This window comes from Biomphalaria glabrata, chromosome 1, assembly GCF_947242115.1.
Source record: "Biomphalaria glabrata chromosome 1, xgBioGlab47.1, whole genome shotgun sequence".
Taxonomy (NCBI): Eukaryota; Metazoa; Mollusca; class Gastropoda; family Planorbidae; genus Biomphalaria; species Biomphalaria glabrata.
The window spans coordinates 39,599,077-39,617,680 of record NC_074711.1 but is presented as its reverse complement, the minus strand read 5'-3'; the positions used below and the strand labels follow the sequence as shown (position 1 = coordinate 39,617,680).

Below are 18,604 nucleotides of genomic sequence, written 5' to 3'. Positions count from 1 at the left end.
TCCAGAAGCTGAAAATTGGAACTAGCAAAGCATGCCTTTGTGGAGTGTCTCCAAATAAGGCTGACCTTGTCTTTTAAAGCTGCATACTTTATCAAGAATCCTAAACATGATAATGGCCCGAGAAGACAAACTTTAGAAAGAGCTACCTGATCTCAGATAATAGGACTGTTATCTGAACCCTCCAACTTGATAATGAGGATGCAGAATAAGAATTAAAAGAAGAATTTTAAAATGCTTATTTTTTATACTTGTGGGAAAAAAAAAAAAAAAAAAGCTTATCTAAGGGAAAGAATTCCGCACTTACAACTATATATATATAGAGAGAAGTTATTTCTTTATTCAATATCAAAGAAAATTATTAATTACCAATAATTAAATGACTGATTGGTTAATTATTTAATTGATTCTTGTATTACTAGGTATGATAAATAATTGTTTAAAATTTCAACTTGATCTGAGAATGGGGACAAAACCCTACATATTTAGTAATTACAGTAATTGATTGACTTATCTGTTAATTTTTTTTAATTGATTCATGTCTTGTCTTGCAAATGAATTATTGTGCAATGTTTCAATGTGATCTAAGAATAGGTGGGGAGAAATAACGTGTACAGACTGACAAATAAAAAGAGTGAGTTGATATAAGCTTTGTAAAAATGTGATCATATTGGTACTTGTTTACCTTAATAAAGACAGACTGCTTTCCATCCCATTTAATGTTGTACCCAAGGTTACTTGACATTGTTATGTAGCCACCAACTTTTTCAAATACAATTCCTTCTTTAAACCCTGGTACAGTCACAAGCTGAAATTTAGTGAGTAAATTTAGAAAATACTTCAACAGAAAGATATATCATAATAATTTTTTATACTTTGCAACTTCTAGCTGATCTTTTATGTGAAAGAAGAACTTTATTCTAGAATAGTTGAGATTAAATTATCTATTGATATATAAAATATATTACTTGACCATTCCACTTGATTTCAGGTCCGCTAGCTCCAGCAGCAAAAGATATTTGATTTCCTGACTGATAAACGTCAATTTCTTTGCTGCATGCTGATAGACAGTTAGGTTTGTTTCTAGCCAATATGTCAAACTGATTTGGTGCATGAACCAAAGTATATCGACATGGGCCCTGTTTGTGGTGATGTATATATGTCATTTTAAAACCATTTTTAATTGCTATTATTACTAAAGCTAAATAAATTGTTTTTGTTTTCTTAATTTGAGTCATGTTTGAAAATTTATCAATAAACTAAATTTAAAAACAAGAAAAATAAAAAAAAATACTTTAAAAAAAAAGCTTATAACAGTCTGGATCAGTTATGTAAATGATATCTAGCGCAATTTCATGCTTTTTAGCTTTCTCAGTGCGCTATGATCCTATCACTTGTCTGGACCAGTTGGAAAAGGAAGGGGGAGAAAGAAGAGAGTATCTGAGTGAATGTTACCGTGATAGCTTTTTAAATGCATTTATACAAAAAAAAAATTGTACAACTTGAATTCAAACATGTGTGCTCAAGGTTATATAGTTATCAAACAATAGTTTCAAACTTTTAAATGACGCCTCTACACAAAGTATAAAGGGGACTATTTCAACTTATGCCACTACATCTGCTATGTACAATTTCTTTCCCTTATATGATAACAAACAAAATAATTAATTACCGATAGTTAATTAACTAATTGTTTTTTTAATTGATTCTTGTTTTGTCAGGTACAAGAAATAATTGTGCAAAAATTAAACTTCATCTGAGATTTGGTGTGGGAGAAATAATGTGTACAAACTTTTTACCAGACAGATATAGGTCGATATATGCTTAGTAAAAATGAAATGAAGTTTGAAAAATGAAAGTCTAATAAAAACAGAAGTCATATTTAAGCTCCTACAATTAGCAGTAAACAAAATAAAATTAAATGGGCACTGTTCCTTTACAAATTATCTGACTTTAATTTGTCTACATTAATGGATTGGAAACAAACAAAAAAGGATTGTCTAATGAATTATTGTTATTATAAACCTCCAATTAATTTACATAAGCCAAGTGAAATAAGACTTACTAGTTTTATTTTAAAAGTTAATTTAAGCTACTTTCATTTTACTCAATAGAAATTTTAAAAGAGAGGTTGAAAAGGGCTGAAATGTTTCTTGAAAAATTAAAAGCTTGTACACTTTAACATGATTCTTGCACTTCCACTTTGAAAAAAACAACAACAAAGGATTTATTTTTTAAATCTGTAATTAAAATTATTAACAAAATTATTTATTTATATGACTGATTTAGTTTCATGTAATTGTTTCCATGACTTGACTTACATCGAATGTGTACACTTTGTTGTCAAATGTTCGATAATGATTTGTTCCCCATGCTCCACACATTGCATCACTTGAGATTCTTGCTGAAAACCAAAAGATTTCTTATTTACGGTTCATAATCATTTGTGAAATTACTGGGCCTATTGCATTAATAAAAGATCTGGGGTTCAATCACTTTAAAATCTTGTGAGACCAAACTATTATTAACATCTAACTTTCCAAATATTAGCAATTATAAATAAGGTTAAATAAACCAAAAACTGACCAAAAAAAATAAAGATAAATATATTGAGGTTTTTACCTGCTGTTGTTCTGGGTGCTGATGTGGTAGGTAGATCAACAGCTAAAAAAAACAACAACAGGTGGTTTAAACAATCATTTAGAATTTATTTCAGACAAAGCATGAAAAAAAAAGTCCTTATTAGTAGTTATTACCTACAAATTAAAATTTGTTCATGATTAAAGGCTAAATAAAGGTAATTGCACAGCTAGTAGAATGGGTGATAATAGTCAAGGCTAGTGAGGTGAAAAACCTGGGTTTGATCACTCAACAAGAGCTACATTTTCTTTTTCTTAAAATGAAAATTTTCCGAATCTAACACGCTCTTATACTTGTCTCAGTTTTGTAAAAGAAGCTGAAAGATGTTAACTCTACATCACCTACCCTACTGTTCATACACTCTTAAAAATGAAAGGTACTTTTTTTATAAACTACCCTACTATTCATATACTCTTAAAAATGAAAAGTACTTTTTTATAAAAATGTATTTAAATGGAAAAAACAAAACAATTTGTGAGGGTAATTTTGGTAACACACATAATTAAGATCATTAAAAATAAATGACGACAGCTTACCTTGTATGCAGTCTGGCACCAAAGTAACATCAGGTGTCCAAGTACCATTCTTACCACACACATACTTGGCAGGAGGTTCCCTTTCAAAAGTAAATGTTGGCAGACACTGTGGTACACAATCTTTGCCACCCTCAGCATTTTGTATGCAATCCATTGTTCCAAATCTTGGTGGAACATAATTGGTGCAAAGTTCCCGACCTTTGGTAAGTAAACAGAATATAAATGCATTTAATTTACTCAAAGAGTAATCTAAGATTGAAGGCTCTTGCCATGAAATAAGGTAATCCAAAAAATAGTAACAATAAGAGGGAGAAAATAACTATAAGCCTTAATTGTAGGCTACTTATAATATAACTATTATTGAAATTATTATTTATTTATTTTGCATTTTTAAAAAGTTATAAAAATGTTGATCTACCTTGAAAGAAAAAAAAACTTACTGTGCAAACATTGTGGTCCATAAAAGGGTAGCACACACCTACAAGTGTTGGGTTCTATGCATGTACCCTTATTTAAGCAAGGTGGATCACAATTAGCTACAATTAAAAATAAATCAAAAAGTTCAAACAATACATAGTCATTCTTATGAAGAAGAATAGCAATATAGGATATTTTTATGTATTTTACTTAGGATACAATGAATTTATAGAACACAATTTCCTAGATTTAAACAAGACTTACGAATGCAATCAGGAGTTATCACTGGATCAAAGAAACCAGTGGCAACATCACAGGGAAAGATGAAGTCTTTTGAATCTGTTTGAGTTTGATCAAATTTGTATCCTGTTTTGCATGCAATTGTGCATAATCTAAAGGGGGTAAATAAATATACGGTAAACGCCACACATTTTATACTTTTAGACTAGATCTATATATATAGATCTAGGGATGTTACAGTTTTTTTTTTTTTTTAAATATTTTTTAACTTTTAAGAATTTTGTGAAGATATATCTAGATCTATAGTAGAGTCACTATTGAATAGGCTATTGCGGAACAGTTTGCTGCTACTTTTAGTTTTCAATTTTTTTGCTCCGTAATGTTTAGACCTATAGGAAAACTAAAAGTATCTAGACATTGCCCGTCCATTTTCCGATGCCTTATTTAGTTTTGCAACACATATTTAAATTTTACATTCTAATCAACTGTGATATGATCAGTCACAATTACGGAACAGGATTTTTTAAGAAGTCACAATTGCGGAACACGGTAAAAATGTCGGAACAAAGCATATATAATGCACATATTTTATTAGTCCTATATAGATCTAATACTTGAACTCCTTATCCTTTACATTAATTTTATTTTTATTAAAGCTTAAGGCACCCAATGTTACTTTCAGGCCCTTTATACCCCTTTTTTTTTTACCTCTTCTTTAATTGTAATTGACGCCACACTACCCTGATTTTCCTTATAAGGTTTTTTTTTCTTTAATTCTTTTTTGTTATTTGATATTATGGTTTGTATTCAGCGGATATTTACATAATTATATACACAAAAAAAAAATTTATTCACAAATAATAATTTTTTTTGGTTGAAGGGATAATTTCACGCAGACCTATAGCAGTTAGAGGCTATCTCGGGTGCTGCTACTTTACTCTAAATAAAATCTATAGTGGTTCACAATTGTGACTCTTTAAAAAGGTAATAACTAGGTGAACACCTCCCAGTTTGTTTTTAAATCAGTTATTAGTAGATTGCTATGAAATGATGTTTTTCCACATCTATTTATAAACCGAAAATTAGGTGTATCATGCAGGTGATGGGTCATTATCATTTTAAAAAAGCGGATCTCCTGGTCCATGAAAAATAATGGACGATTCCATACCTGTCAACTTTAACCTGGAGTCAAAATTAATCTTCTGCTGTGAAAGGAAAACCCTTAGATTATATTGGAAATGGAGAAAAATGGATCATGCGCAGTACGTTATATGAAGATAGATCTAGATTAGTTGTTTAGCAGAAAATTTCAAAATAAAGTAGATTTTAACTCTTTCTCTCCGTAATTATTTTCCACGTTCCATTGGAATTATTCATTTTGCTCATTTGTGTTGCACTAATTAAACTTCAATAACTTTTTTGCATGTAATCAGGAAATGCTATATTAGGTATCATGGGCGTAGCCAGGGGGGGGGGGGGGGATTTGTGGGTTCAACCCCCCCCCCCCCCCCGAAATAAAATCCCCCCCCCCGAAGGGGGGAGTCGGAATTTAATGACTGATTTTTTGCTTTGTTTTTGTTTATTTTAGGTGAGTTTTTAATACTAAACCATCACTTGCCCCAGCAGAACCAAAGGGTTTTGAGTTTAAAACCCCCTACCAGGGTGTTCGAGTTTAAAACCCCTACCAGGGGGTTCGAGTTTAAAACCCCTACCAGAGGGGTTGGAGTTTAAAAACCCCTACCAGGGGTTTTGAGTTTAAAACCCCCTACCAGGGGTTTTGAGTTTTTTACCTGGGGTTTTTGCAGTTAACTCCCCCTCTTCTTTAAAACAAAACAAAAAAATGCAAACGAAAATCCCCTAATTCCAAGAGCACAGTTAAGGAAGATTTTGATTTTAAAACCCCCTCTAAAATTTACGATAAACCCCTTCTTCAATATAAAAAAAAAAGCTAATTACTCACTCAAAATGTTATGACCGTAGCTAAATGGGTTTTGACTCAGATTTGAGTTTAAACCCCACTTCAGCGGGGTTTGAAGGTAAAAAATACCTCTTTAATCATAAAAACAAAGCAAATTATACACTCAAAATGTTATGAGTGTAGTCAAAGGGGTTTTTAGTTGAAACTCCCTCCCCAAATAAAAGCAAATTACTCACTCTATGTCTATGAGCGTAGCCAAAGGGGTTTTGAGTTTAACCCCCCCCCCCCCCGCCAGGGGGGTTTGAGGATAAAAAATACATCTTCAGTGTAAGAAAAAAAGCAAATTGCGCACTCAAAATGCTATGAGCGTTGCCAAAAGGGGTTTTGAGTTTAAACCCCCATTCAGATGGGTTTGATGCTAAAAATACCTCTTCAATATAAAAAAAAAAAAAGCAAATTACACACTAAAATTATTTGAGCGTAGCCAATCCAATCGGGGGTTTTGAGTTTAAACCCCTCTTCTACAGATGGCTTTTTTTTTAAAGTTTAAAACCCCTCCAGATGGTTTTGAGTTTAAGATCCCCCTACAGAGCATTTTGAGGTGGAAAACCCCCAACAGATGATATTGACGATAAAACTTCTCTTTTCGATATAAAATCTAAAGCAAACTACAGTCACTTAATTCCAAGAGCGTATTCAAGAGAGGTTACACATTTTTACCAGAGGCAGGGCTCCATTAATAAACTGCAGTGAATATCATCTGCCGAAATTGAAAAACACTAAATGTGGCTAAGACAGATTTTAGGAGTCAGTTATAGAGATCGGGTCCAAATCAAGGAAATCCTATGCCGAACTAGGAGTCGACCCCTTAGTAAGATTGTGACAGAGCGACGCATGAGGTTTGCTGGACATGTACTCCGACAAAATGAATTACGCTTAAGAAGAGTTGCAATGATATCCTAATACAACTTTCAGCTCACCAAAAAGATGGCATTTGGCATACGTTCGTTCCCCATATATATATGGGATACGTACCCTGCCCAGCGTAATTGTCGGACTATAAGAAGTCCCGCTATACTCTATACTTTCCATACGTTCACAAGAAAATCGCTGTTTGTAGTGCGGTCTTGCAATCGTATGTCTATGATGGAGCGCAAACATCTTTGGTAAAAGCGTTCAAGAAATTTCAGTTGCTTTCTGTATAGTACCCATGTCTCAGATCCATAGAAGAGTTGAGAGAACCACTGCTAGGTAGAAGATTTTTGTAGGCAGGCGGAGTGATTTATTCCGCCACTTAGTTACCTCTAGAGATGAGTCAAGAAAGTGAGTCGGTGGTAAGGGAATGCGTAAAAAAGGGGTTATTATCAGTGATGCAAGAAACTCGTCATGAAAATAAGAATGCAGTTGAAGCCACCACCATTTTTCGCATGACAATAAAAAATCTCAATGTAAAGCTAAGAGATAGAACAACAGAGTTCGAAATGTGTTTTATTACCGCCGACATATCTGATGCCGCTCAATTTTTGGTAGGCCTACATTCGTGGTACGAAAAGCAATTTTAAAATCACAGAAGAGATAGCTGCTATGATGAGCGTACATGCGAACACCACTGGCAAAGACCTGTTCAAAAAAGTTTCAGACATCATGGAGGATGTTTCTCTTCCTATGAAGAAATTAATGGGAGTGACTACTGATACAGCCAGAAGTATGGCTGGATGTTATTGTTGACTGGCAGCAAGAATTATTAGAAAAAGTGTCAAGTCAAACGGAACCTCTGTTGCAAGTTGTTGAATCAGAACCATGTAATCACTGTAATTTTTTAAAATAACATTTCAAGTATTAAACCCCAAAATTCCCAAGAAGTTTTGGACAGATATGGAGTCCGAATATGAAGATATTTTATTTTACAGTGAAGTGCGCTGGTTATGCAGAAGACCTAAAACATTTATTTGATGAGACATGAAAATAAAACTTCTATGACGGAGAACTGAAAGCAAGTGACTCAATATATCGACCCCTCATGGTTGTGGACTTTGGCTTTTTAAAGTGACATCACATCATATCTAAATGAACTCAACAAACAAAAAGAAAAACAAGTGGATTTTGCATGTATAATTTCTAAACGAAATGGCAACCCATCATTTAGCGGTTAGAAAGGGGCCAAATGTTGCGTAATTGCCTCACAGACGAACATCTCGATTTAGTGGTTCGACATGGTGCCAACATCTATGCAATGGGATTTTCAGAAGTTTGTTTCGGATAAACTTCCTACAGCTCATGAATAAGTGTGTTATATCCAGGGGGTTTCTAATAAAAGTGCTTCATTTTTTATTTAATGTTTTTGTATCTTTTCTGTTTGCAGCCCGCGACATGAGTGTCAAAAAAAAAAAAAAGGCCCGTTGACAGAATACGTTTTGGCATAACTGTTTTATCTGATAAATTGAAATGAACATTGTTACATGTACATAGCTCCCCCTCCCTCACACATTTTAAATGAAATAGATACTTCTTCAGAAATAAATTATTATGTCCCTGCCCAGACCACGGCAGGGGATTGTAGCGGGCAAGGTTCGAACTCGGAACCATCGAGGCAATAGTTCGAAGCAAATACCACACAACCGAGCATCTACCAATTGCATAATAGATCTAGCATGGGTGACATAACAATATATTGTGATAAAATGGTTCTCTTTTGAAACAATTAAACATAAAACTAGGCCTATAATCGCATTTTAGCATTCGACAAGTGATTAGATTAGGCCAACTGCTTAGCATATAAATCTTGTCTAAACCTGTCATGGGGTTGAACATATCCTCAGGCCCCGTTGCCACAAAATCCACCTGGCCAAAATTAGTCTCTGCAATACAACAAAACATAGGACCATCAGTGATCCAATTAATAATACTTACATTTCAATTTGCAGTGCATCTGAATATTCACAGCTCACTTCGCCATTTTTTGGTGCAGGAGGCGTGGGGCAATCTATAGACGAGAGATTAAGTTAAGATTATAAGTTAGATTACCTCTTCAAAATATATTAAATTAGTTTATCAACTTTAATTAATATGATACATTATCCATTTCTGACGAATGAAATTCTATTCTTTTCTTCTCTGTCTCTATCTTTTTCTTTCTCTCTCTCACTCTCTCTGATACATTTTCCATTTCTGACGAACGAAATTCTATTCTTATTATTTTTGTTTCACCCTCTCTCTCTCTCTCCCTCTCTCTCTTTCTTTCTCTCTCTCTCTCTCTCTCTTGTATCTTATACACAGATACACACTTGCATGAATAAAAAAACTTTTTTTTACTTACTTTCAGTCTCTGTGTTTCGTTTTACTCTGCCATAATATGGGGACCTACAACATAGGGCGGTAACATTGTTATTGTCAGTATCAAACATTATTATTATTATTAGGCAACAATTCTTTTACAGTACAACCGTTAAGGTTGTTTTTTTTTATTGAGCCCCCCCCCCCCCAAAAAAAAAAGTTACACGAGTTACATCAGTGACGTAGCTATAAATTTGGGGGCCCCCTGCATTTTGACATTTGACATCATGAAATGAGATAATGTAATTTTTTATGTAAAAACACATTTCGGACACTCATTTGGGGGATCTCCTCTAGTGGGGGCCCGGAGGATTTTCAAATTCGCCCCCCCTCCCCCATCCAAGCTACGCAACTGAATTAGATCGAATAAAAGAATGTTAATAAATGATTAGACTGCTCAAACTTTAAAAATAGTTAAACAGCAAAAAACATTTAAAAAAAAACGTTTTAAAAAAATCAAAACTTATACAAAGTGTAATTATATCAATTAATTTGGATCAGACATGTAGGCCTAATTGAATTTGTAATTGAAGATCTAGACCAACAACAACAAATCTTTGCGAATAATAATATTTTTACCAATTGTTTTTGTTTAGCGCTATTTCATGCTTTTAGCTTTCTCGGTACGCTATGATCCTATCACATCTCGACCAGGTTATGAAAATGGGGGGGGGGGGGGAGAGAAAGAAAAATATTTGGGTGGATTTTACCGTAATTGTTTTTTTAAAAGCTTTTACAAAAAGTAACGATCTGAATTCGAACTCGTCGCTCACGCCTCCTCAAGCGACATGCTAACCACTCTACTATTGAGGTACTTGACAACAGAAGATTGTATAGTTATATAATGTTTGTTTCAATTTAGAGCGGCGACCTACAAAGGGGACTAATTCAGCTTATACCACCACTTCTGTTAATTACAATTTCTTTTACTTTTCGAGATACCAAAAAAATTAACTAATTACCAGTAGTTAAATAACTAGTTGGTTAATTTTTTATTGATTCTTATGTTGCCAGGTAAAAGAAATAATTGTACAAAAATTCAGCTTGATCCGAGATTGGGTGTGGGAGAAATATCGTGTACAAACTTTTTACCAACCAGACAGAATGAGTTGATATAAGTTTTCTAAAAAAGTTATTTGAATTAGCTCAATTTATCGCCATTGAGTCCTGCTACTCTGAGATTTGATTAATGTTTCGCAATTTTTTATATAAAATTAATTTTCTAGTCCTGTGCGAGGCCCCCACCAATCGGAGGTCCTAGGCGGCTGCCTAATTAGGCTATGCCGGTCCTGCGCTGACAGCCGAAGTTAGTGACATGATGTGTTAGACACCTTATTTATATAGGTTAGTTATTTTAGTTATTTAGCGACGCACCATAGTAGACGCATATTGAACGGGACTAGTGACGTTTGGGATATGTTGGGTTAGAGACCGGAAAATCAGTTAGCGATAGAACATTCCAGGGTAACGACGTGTTTAGTGACAGAGACTTCTACTGTGGCCCTTTTATCATAATAAATACATGTTGAATAGTTCATCAGAGTCGACTACATCTCTTCACTAGTTAAAATCGATGTGCCAGTTCTTGTTTGTATTGTTGTGCAACTACACGTAATACACCCGGACAATTACACCCAAACGATTGCAGAGTAATTGGTTGACTTCAAGACAGCCTGAACTAGCAACATCACAGTGGCGACCCCGAACCTCGAAGCCGAACCTCGAAGCCGAACATCGTACCGGACCTCGAAGCAGAACGTTTACTCAGGTGAGGGTCGTGCACTCGAAGTTATAAGATTTCATCGGAGTACGGCTGAACACAGCAGCATCACAGAGTGACTTTGTTCTAGATCTACATACAGTCATCGCCTGTTTGATCGCACGTCCGACGAGCCGTTAACTCAGGGTGACCTTCGTCAGGACAGTAATCATCGCAACGTCTGGTCTGCTTAACCAGTATATTATCAAAGCCTGATCTTCATATGCTGAATCGACCTACAACCAGAGAAACCGTTCGTTCATAACGGGTGAGAGATCGTTAGTGAACCTGTTGGACATATTTTTTCTTCGTCATAGGAGCCACATTGAGTATCAAGTTTTACCTCGTCAGTTTCGAGAAGGACAGTTTGCCCGCTGTCAGAAGTATTGTGAGTACTACAAGTTTGGTAGCTAACTAAATCGAAATCGCTCTGTCGTCTTACCCTTGGAGAGATTCTTGTGGAGCAGTTTGCTCATTGAACCGGTTGCTTGCCACGTTTATAACGGTCACTGTGTTTAACCTTTGGAAGGTTAGTGAAGTAATCTTTATCAGTACTGAACATTGATATATCTAGTATTCGTCGGTCTAGACCATATCTAGACTTGTTAGCAGTGAAGTTGTGGAAACAGCTACATCCACTTAATTTCGTTGAAAACCGTTAATCGTCTAACGGAACGTCGTCGGAGGTGACCTTGGTTTCACCTAGTCTACATTGGACAGTTTGGTCTAGTGAAGCAGAGTACAACAGCAAACTTCGTCGTACTACCAGAGTAGCAGCAGAAGCAGTGAACTATTTTAGAGAACCGTTATTCGTCAGCCCAGAGCAAGTCATCGTCAAGAAAGTCGTTATTCGTCAGCCCAGATCAAGTCATCGTCAAGAAAGTCGTTATTCGTCAGCCCAGATCAAGTCATCGTCAAGAAATTCGTTATTCGTCAGTCGTCCAGATCAAGTTGCCGTCAAGAGACTGTTATTTGTCAGTAGTCGTCTACACAAGTCAAGTCATCGCCAGAAGAACCGTTAACCTATTCGTCAGTAACTGTGTACACAAGGTCGTCGGAACTACACATACGCTCATCAACAGTCGTCGAAGAAACTGGAACATTTTGCTGTGGCATATCAGGACATCTGTGGCATTACGTGGGATACTGGTAGCACCGGAGAACAGAGTCAGAACTGGAAGAGAGGCAGTGGAATTTGTTGTGATCTAGCATATTCGGGAGTCCGAACAAAGGGATCTTTCTTATCAAAAGCTAAGTGCCATTTTTCTTATTAGTATATGTTTAGATTGCCCTTAGAAATAGATTTTGTCTAAATTTGGTACGTTAGCCTGAGTAAAATCAGGTGGTGCGCCTTAAAACCCGTCGGGGTAGAAGACGTAATTTAGATGAAAAGCTATATTATATATTTAGGATTGTAATTTGTTTTGTTTGTGTAAACGTCATATCCGTTGTTGCCTGGTTACTTCGTGACGTTATCATTGTGTGCCATATTGTCACATCCCAACCCATAGTGATAGTCTCATTTAATTATTTCATTTGTTTATATTATTTTAAATTATTTATTTTTATTAATTTAATTAGATCTGTATTTTTTTTTTTTTCACTTAATGATAGAAAGTGCGGGTAGGATTCTTTTACTGTGAATCAGACTAAAATAATTTTAGTTTGAGCGGTTAAAATCAAATATGATTTTGCCATGAGAATAATGCCGAAACTGGCTATGTAGTCAAACACTGTCGTCTGGCTAAATATAGATCTGCAAATTTTGTACATCTCTTTGGTACAATTTAATTATCTAGACTCTACTTTGAAATATTATTAAGTTGAAGATGAATGAAGGTAGTACATTCTAAATATATATATCTTGTTGAAGATATATTTGACATTTTATGAACGTATCTGTTTTATATGGTTAAATAGAACCATAATCTACTCTAGATCTAGACTCTAGACAGTCTTTGAATTTACTCTAAACACTTCACTGTGACTTCAGTCATACCAGATTTTAAAATTGATCATAGTTATTCATACTAGATCTAAAAGTCATAGTGCTCTTGATAACTATAGATCTAAATAGTATTATTATACATACTATAATATACTAGATTTAAATTTGTGTGTAATACTAGATCTAATATACAGATTTGAATATAACCATAATAACTCAGACTAGATTTATACATTTACTAAATCTATAGATAGAGACATACCATTTAAAATTTGTATAAAAGTGTGGAAAAACTTAAATATAAAATAAGTTTAAAGTATAGCCATAACTAATATAGGCCAAGTAAAAATATATATAAAATATAAAACACAATGGCTACATCATCATATGTGGACCTTAAGGAGGTTAAGGAAACAGCTATGCAGGATGGAAAGGCCATGGAGTTAAAAGGAAAGGACTTAGCAGCTTATGTACAGCAAGTTGTGAAGGAGGAAACGGAACGTCAAAGACAAGAGATAGAAAGACAAGAAGAACGTCAAAGACAAGAGATAGAGAGACAAGATAGGATCAGAAAGGAAGAATATGAGAAGCAAAAAGAGGACCGAGAACATGAAGCCAAAATGGAGAAGATGAGATTGGATGCAGCACAAGCCAGAGCCCAAACTGAACAAGGAAATAACACAAATAACTCAAATAATTATACCACTCAAAGAGACAACCCTAATTCACAAACATGGCTAAAGAGAAAAATACAAAGTTTTGATGAACAGAAGGATGACATTGGTGATTTTCTGAAAAGATATGAGGCAAAAATGTCTACATTTAATATGCCTGAAGAAGAATGGTCTGAAATACTGATAGACTTTGTTCATGGTCAAGCTCTAACAATATGCCAAAATCATGACCATCATATTGATGATAGCTATCAGGTTTTAAAAAGAGAATTATTAAATGCCTATGGTCATAATGCTACAACTTTTAGAAAGAAATACTTGGACAATATACCATCATTAGGAATAGAACCCCAAACTACCATTAATATGGAAAAGGATTTTTTCAATAAGTGGGTAAAATTAGAAAAAGTAACAAACTCTTATGAAGGATTAAAAAATTTTATTCTAGTGGACAACTTTGTAAATAAATGTGATCCTCAATTACAATCTTTTATTAGAGAAAGAAACCCAAAAACTATAGATGAAATAACAGAGATAATGAGAGTATACAAAAATGCATATCCAAATAAACCATTTTCTGATAGAGATAAGAGCAAAGTAGATTTAATAGGATACACCAAAGAAAATGTTGATAGAAGTAGAAATAGAAACAGATCAAATAGTGGAAATAGAAAATATAGTGAAATAACCTGTTTTAAATGTCAAGGAAAAGGTCATATAGCAGCTAACTGTAGAAGAGGGAATAGTAGATCTGGAAGTAGAAATAGATACAATGAACAAAATAACAGTAGATATAGGAGTAGAGATAGGAATGACAGGGGAAATTATAGAAATAGGAGTTACAGTAGGGAATACAAAAATAAAGGTACAGATAGGATATATTTCATGGAAGGAAATAGGAACAATTTTGCAGTGTACCCAGGGTTTGTAGATAGAATTCCGGTGGAATTAATCAGGGATTCAGGTTGTAACACTTTGGCAGTAAAAACTAAATTTGTCAAACCTCATTGGTATAAAGGGTTTACTAAGAAAGTAGAATTAGCAGATGGCACTGTAAGGGAATTTAAAGCTATAAGGGTGTACATTGAAACTCCATTTTTCACTGGTTATTGTGATGGCATTGCAATACCAGAAATGAGATATGATATGTTAGTAGGAAACATAAAAGGAGTTAAAGAATGTTCAAGAAAAGAATTAGAAGACTGGCAAAACAAATACAAAAACATAAGACAAAATCATGGAAACATAGAAACACAAAATATAACAAGTATGGTAATAACAAGATCAATGGATAAACAAGATGAGAAACAGGAAAATACAATAAATGTAATAAGTAAGGATGAAGAAAAAGAAACCAGTAATGTAATACAAATAGAAAATACAGATGTTAAGGAAAGTGAGATAGAAAATGAAACACAAAATAGTCTGGAAACACAAATATCTCAAAGTGAAAAAGAAACAACACCCACATTTGCATTAGAACAAATGAATGACAATATTATTGGGAAAATTTATTCAAGAATATCAGATAAAAACAATAATAATCCAATGGAGAAATTTTGTATAGAGAATAAAATATTATTTAGACAAACAAGTAATGATAACAAGAAAATAAAACAACTTGTCTTACCACAGAAATATTGGAAAGATGTTTTAATCATGACACATGATAATAATTTAGCAGCACATAGGGGAGTAAAGAAATGTTATAGGAACTTGTCAAAACAAGTATTTTGGCCCAAAATGAAAGCAACAATCAACAAATACATAAACTCATGTGACATATGTCAAAAGAGATCTAACAAAAGCCTAGTGAATAAAGCACCTATTCAAGAAATGGATGAACCTACGGCACCATTTCAGAAAGTATCTATTGATTTAATAGGTCCTTTAATTCAAACTGAAAATAATAACAAATACATTCTAACAGTAATAGACATGTTTAGTAGATACCCAGAGGCAATCCCATTATCAAATACAAGTGCAGAGAATATCATTAATGCCATAACTCAAAAAGTAATTACAAGACATGGTATACCTAAAATTATATTGAGTGATCAGGGATCTCAGTTTAAGTCAGAACAATTTAAGAAATGGACTAAACAATACAATATACAGCACATATACTCTTCGGTTTACCACCCGGAGAGTAACGGTTTATGTGAACGATATGGTGGATCATTAAAAAGATCACTAACAAAGATAATTCAGAATAATCAGAACAAGTGGGATCATTACATTAACTATGTACTATTTGCTCATAGAAACAACATCCATGAAGCAACACAATTTTCACCATATGAAATAATACATGGAAGAAAACCCAGAGATGAATTAGATGTTTTTAAAGAAAATCTAATAGACAATGAGAATAAATTAAATAATGACAGTGAAACAACAATCACAACAGAATTGAAAGAAATATGGACTCAAGCATATAACAACAATAAGAAATATAAACAAAGTGCTCATGAGAATATAAATAAGAAAAGACAATTGAAAACACTAGAAGTAGGAAACAATGTATTAATATTAATAAATGACCTGAAAAATAAAATTGGTAAACAATGGAAAGGTCCATTTAAGGTGATAAAGCAAATTAGTGATGTCAATTATCAAATTGAAATAAATGGGAAAGTTAAAACATATCACATAAATAATTTGAAACTATATCATGATAGAGAAGATGAGTTGATACAAAACATTCAGGAGGAAATAGAAAATAAATTTTCAGAAAGAGAAGAATGCTTGATGATAATAACAAATGAAAATCATAATGAAAATGATATTAAGGAAATACCTGTAATAGAAACAAAAGAGAATCAAACTTGGCAAAAGATTAATCTTAATAATTTAACTAAGGAAAAGTCAAAAGATATAACTAAAATAATACAGGAATACAAAGAAATTTTTTCCAGCATACCAGGAAAAACTAATATTATTAAACATGACATTAAAGTAACAGACACAAAACCTATCAAGCTTAAGCCATATAGAATACCGCTACATTTACAAGACAAAGTAAAGAAAGAAATAGACAATTTACTAGAATCAGGTATAATTGAACCATCAACATCTCCTTATGCTTCACCAATTGTGATAGCCAAAAAGAAGAATGGAGATATAAGGTTATGTATTGATTATAGGAAACTTAACAACATCACAGAATTTGACCCATATCCAATGCCAAATATAGAGGATATTTTACATAAATTAAATGGAGCAAAATTTTTTACTAAATTAGATTTAACTAAAGGTTATTGGCAAATACCTTTAACAGAAAATGCAAAACCTTACACAGCATTTGTAACACCATATGGTATTTTTCAATGGAATTATATGAGTTTTGGATTAGTAAATGCACCTGCCACATTTAATAGAATGATGAACATGATAATTGGAAACAAAAAAAATGTTATTTGCTATTTAGATGACATATGTATTTTTAATAATAGTTGGGAGGAACATTTGGTAGATGTAAAAGAAGTATTCAAAATAATAAAAGAAAGTGGACTTACAATTCAAGCAGAAAAAGTAGAAATAGGATTGGAGGAAATAATTTTCTTAGGACATAAAGTAAATAACAACATGATTAGCCCTATTGAAGATAACATAAAGAAAGTACTTAATATTGAAATACCTACAACAAAAAGACAAATTAAAAGCATATTAGGAATAGTAAAGTATTACAGAAAGTTTATAAAGAACTTAGCAGAAATAGTGAATCCACTAAATGACTTACTTAAAAAAGGAAAACCTCAAAAAGTAGTTTGTAATGAGGAATGTGTGAAAGCTATTGACAGAATTAAAGATGTTTTTAGTCATGAACTAATATTAAGACTACCTGATAAAGACAAAATATTTTATGTCACAACTGATGCATCTGGTAATGCTATTGGTGGTTGTTTAATGCAGAACTATGATAACTTACATCCTATATTATATGTAAGTAGAAAATTGTCAGAGGCAGAGAAAAAATATAGTGTCATTGAAAGAGAAGCCTTAGCTGTAATATGGGTAATTACTAAGCTAGAGAATTATTTAATAGGAAGGAAATTCATATTATTAACTGATCATAAACCTATTCAGTATATACAGCAAAAGAGCATGAAAAACAGTCGTGTTTATAGATGGTTCTTAGCACTACAGGAGTATAAATTTGAAGTGAAAGCTATTAGTGGAGCTGTGAATATTGTAGCTGATTTATTGTCTAGAATGACATTGAAGTGAAACAGTTTTGTAAATAAACTATGATTATATTGATTATGTAATATATATTAATATATTGACACCATTTATATGTTATGAAAAGGGAGATAAGTAAAGTTGATGTTAAGCATTTAAAAGTAAGTATGGATATTTTTTTTGTGTGAATCATTTCATATATCATTGACGAAAGTTAGTTCTATGGAAAAGGGTGAGTATAAAAGAAAAATGGACAAAAGCGTATAAAAGGGTGGTAAGAAAAAATGTATTGAATGTGTAAATAAAGTCTGTAATTGTTTTTTGAAATATTGTATTTTATCAGATTACTGCCAGTGAAGAACATTTGAGATGTGTAGGACATGCCCATAGGATGCCACATTTTCCTCTATGATGAACTGTATACCAATGAAGATGATTCTGGAATGTTATGAACTGTTATGAACATTGACATGAATATGAGGAACTGTCAAGATGAAGATGTCAAGATGAAGAGATCAAGATTTTATGTTTGTGGTCTTCCCCTTAAATTGAAAATGCCCTTGTAAGACTTGACAGTAGTGGAAAAATATTGACATATTTTTTTTTCAAGGGGGGGAGGAATCTGTTAGACACCTTATTTATATAGGTTAGTTATTTTAGTTATTTAGCGACGCACCATAGTAGACGCATATTGAACGGGACTAGTGACGTTTGGGATATGTTGGGTTAGAGACCGGAAAATCAGTTAGCGATAGAACATTCCAGGGTAACGACGTGTTTAGTGACAGAGACTTCTACTGTGGCCCTTTTATCATAATAAATACATGTTGAATAGTTCATCAGAGTCGACTACATCTCTTCACTAGTTAAAATCGATGTGCCAGTTCTTGTTTGTATTGTTGTGCAACTACACGTAATACACCCGGACAATTACACCCAAACGATTGCAGAGTAATT

The 18,604-nt window shown here is 33.3% G+C and overlaps 1 protein-coding gene and 1 long non-coding RNA gene across 4 annotated transcripts in view; one reads left to right on the top strand and one right to left on the bottom strand.

Moving 5' to 3' along the window:
- The window catches only part of LOC106070028 (uncharacterized), a 146,280-nt gene that overhangs the window by 126,249 nt on the left and 1,427 nt on the right, over positions 1 to 18,604 (bottom strand). For all 3 annotated transcript variants that reach the window (XM_056036181.1, XM_056036194.1, XM_056036186.1), the window contains exons 2-10: positions 9,065 to 9,108; positions 8,659 to 8,731; positions 3,855 to 3,982; positions 3,614 to 3,709; positions 3,174 to 3,371; positions 2,620 to 2,661; positions 2,319 to 2,401; positions 966 to 1,136; positions 683 to 805 (exon numbers count right to left, since the gene is read on the bottom strand). In XM_056036181.1, the coding sequence (XP_055892156.1) occupies positions 683 to 805; positions 966 to 1,136; positions 2,319 to 2,401; positions 2,620 to 2,661; positions 3,174 to 3,371; positions 3,614 to 3,709; positions 3,855 to 3,982; positions 8,659 to 8,731; positions 9,065 to 9,108 (958 nt within the window). The remainder of the gene's footprint in view (positions 1 to 682; positions 806 to 965; positions 1,137 to 2,318; positions 2,402 to 2,619; positions 2,662 to 3,173; positions 3,372 to 3,613; positions 3,710 to 3,854; positions 3,983 to 8,658; positions 8,732 to 9,064; positions 9,109 to 18,604) is intronic.
- LOC129927390 (uncharacterized) lies at positions 10,406 to 18,484 on the top strand. The gene is made up of 2 exons (XR_008779006.1): positions 10,406 to 12,679; positions 17,991 to 18,484. It is a non-coding gene; the product is annotated as an uncharacterized LOC129927390 (long non-coding RNA).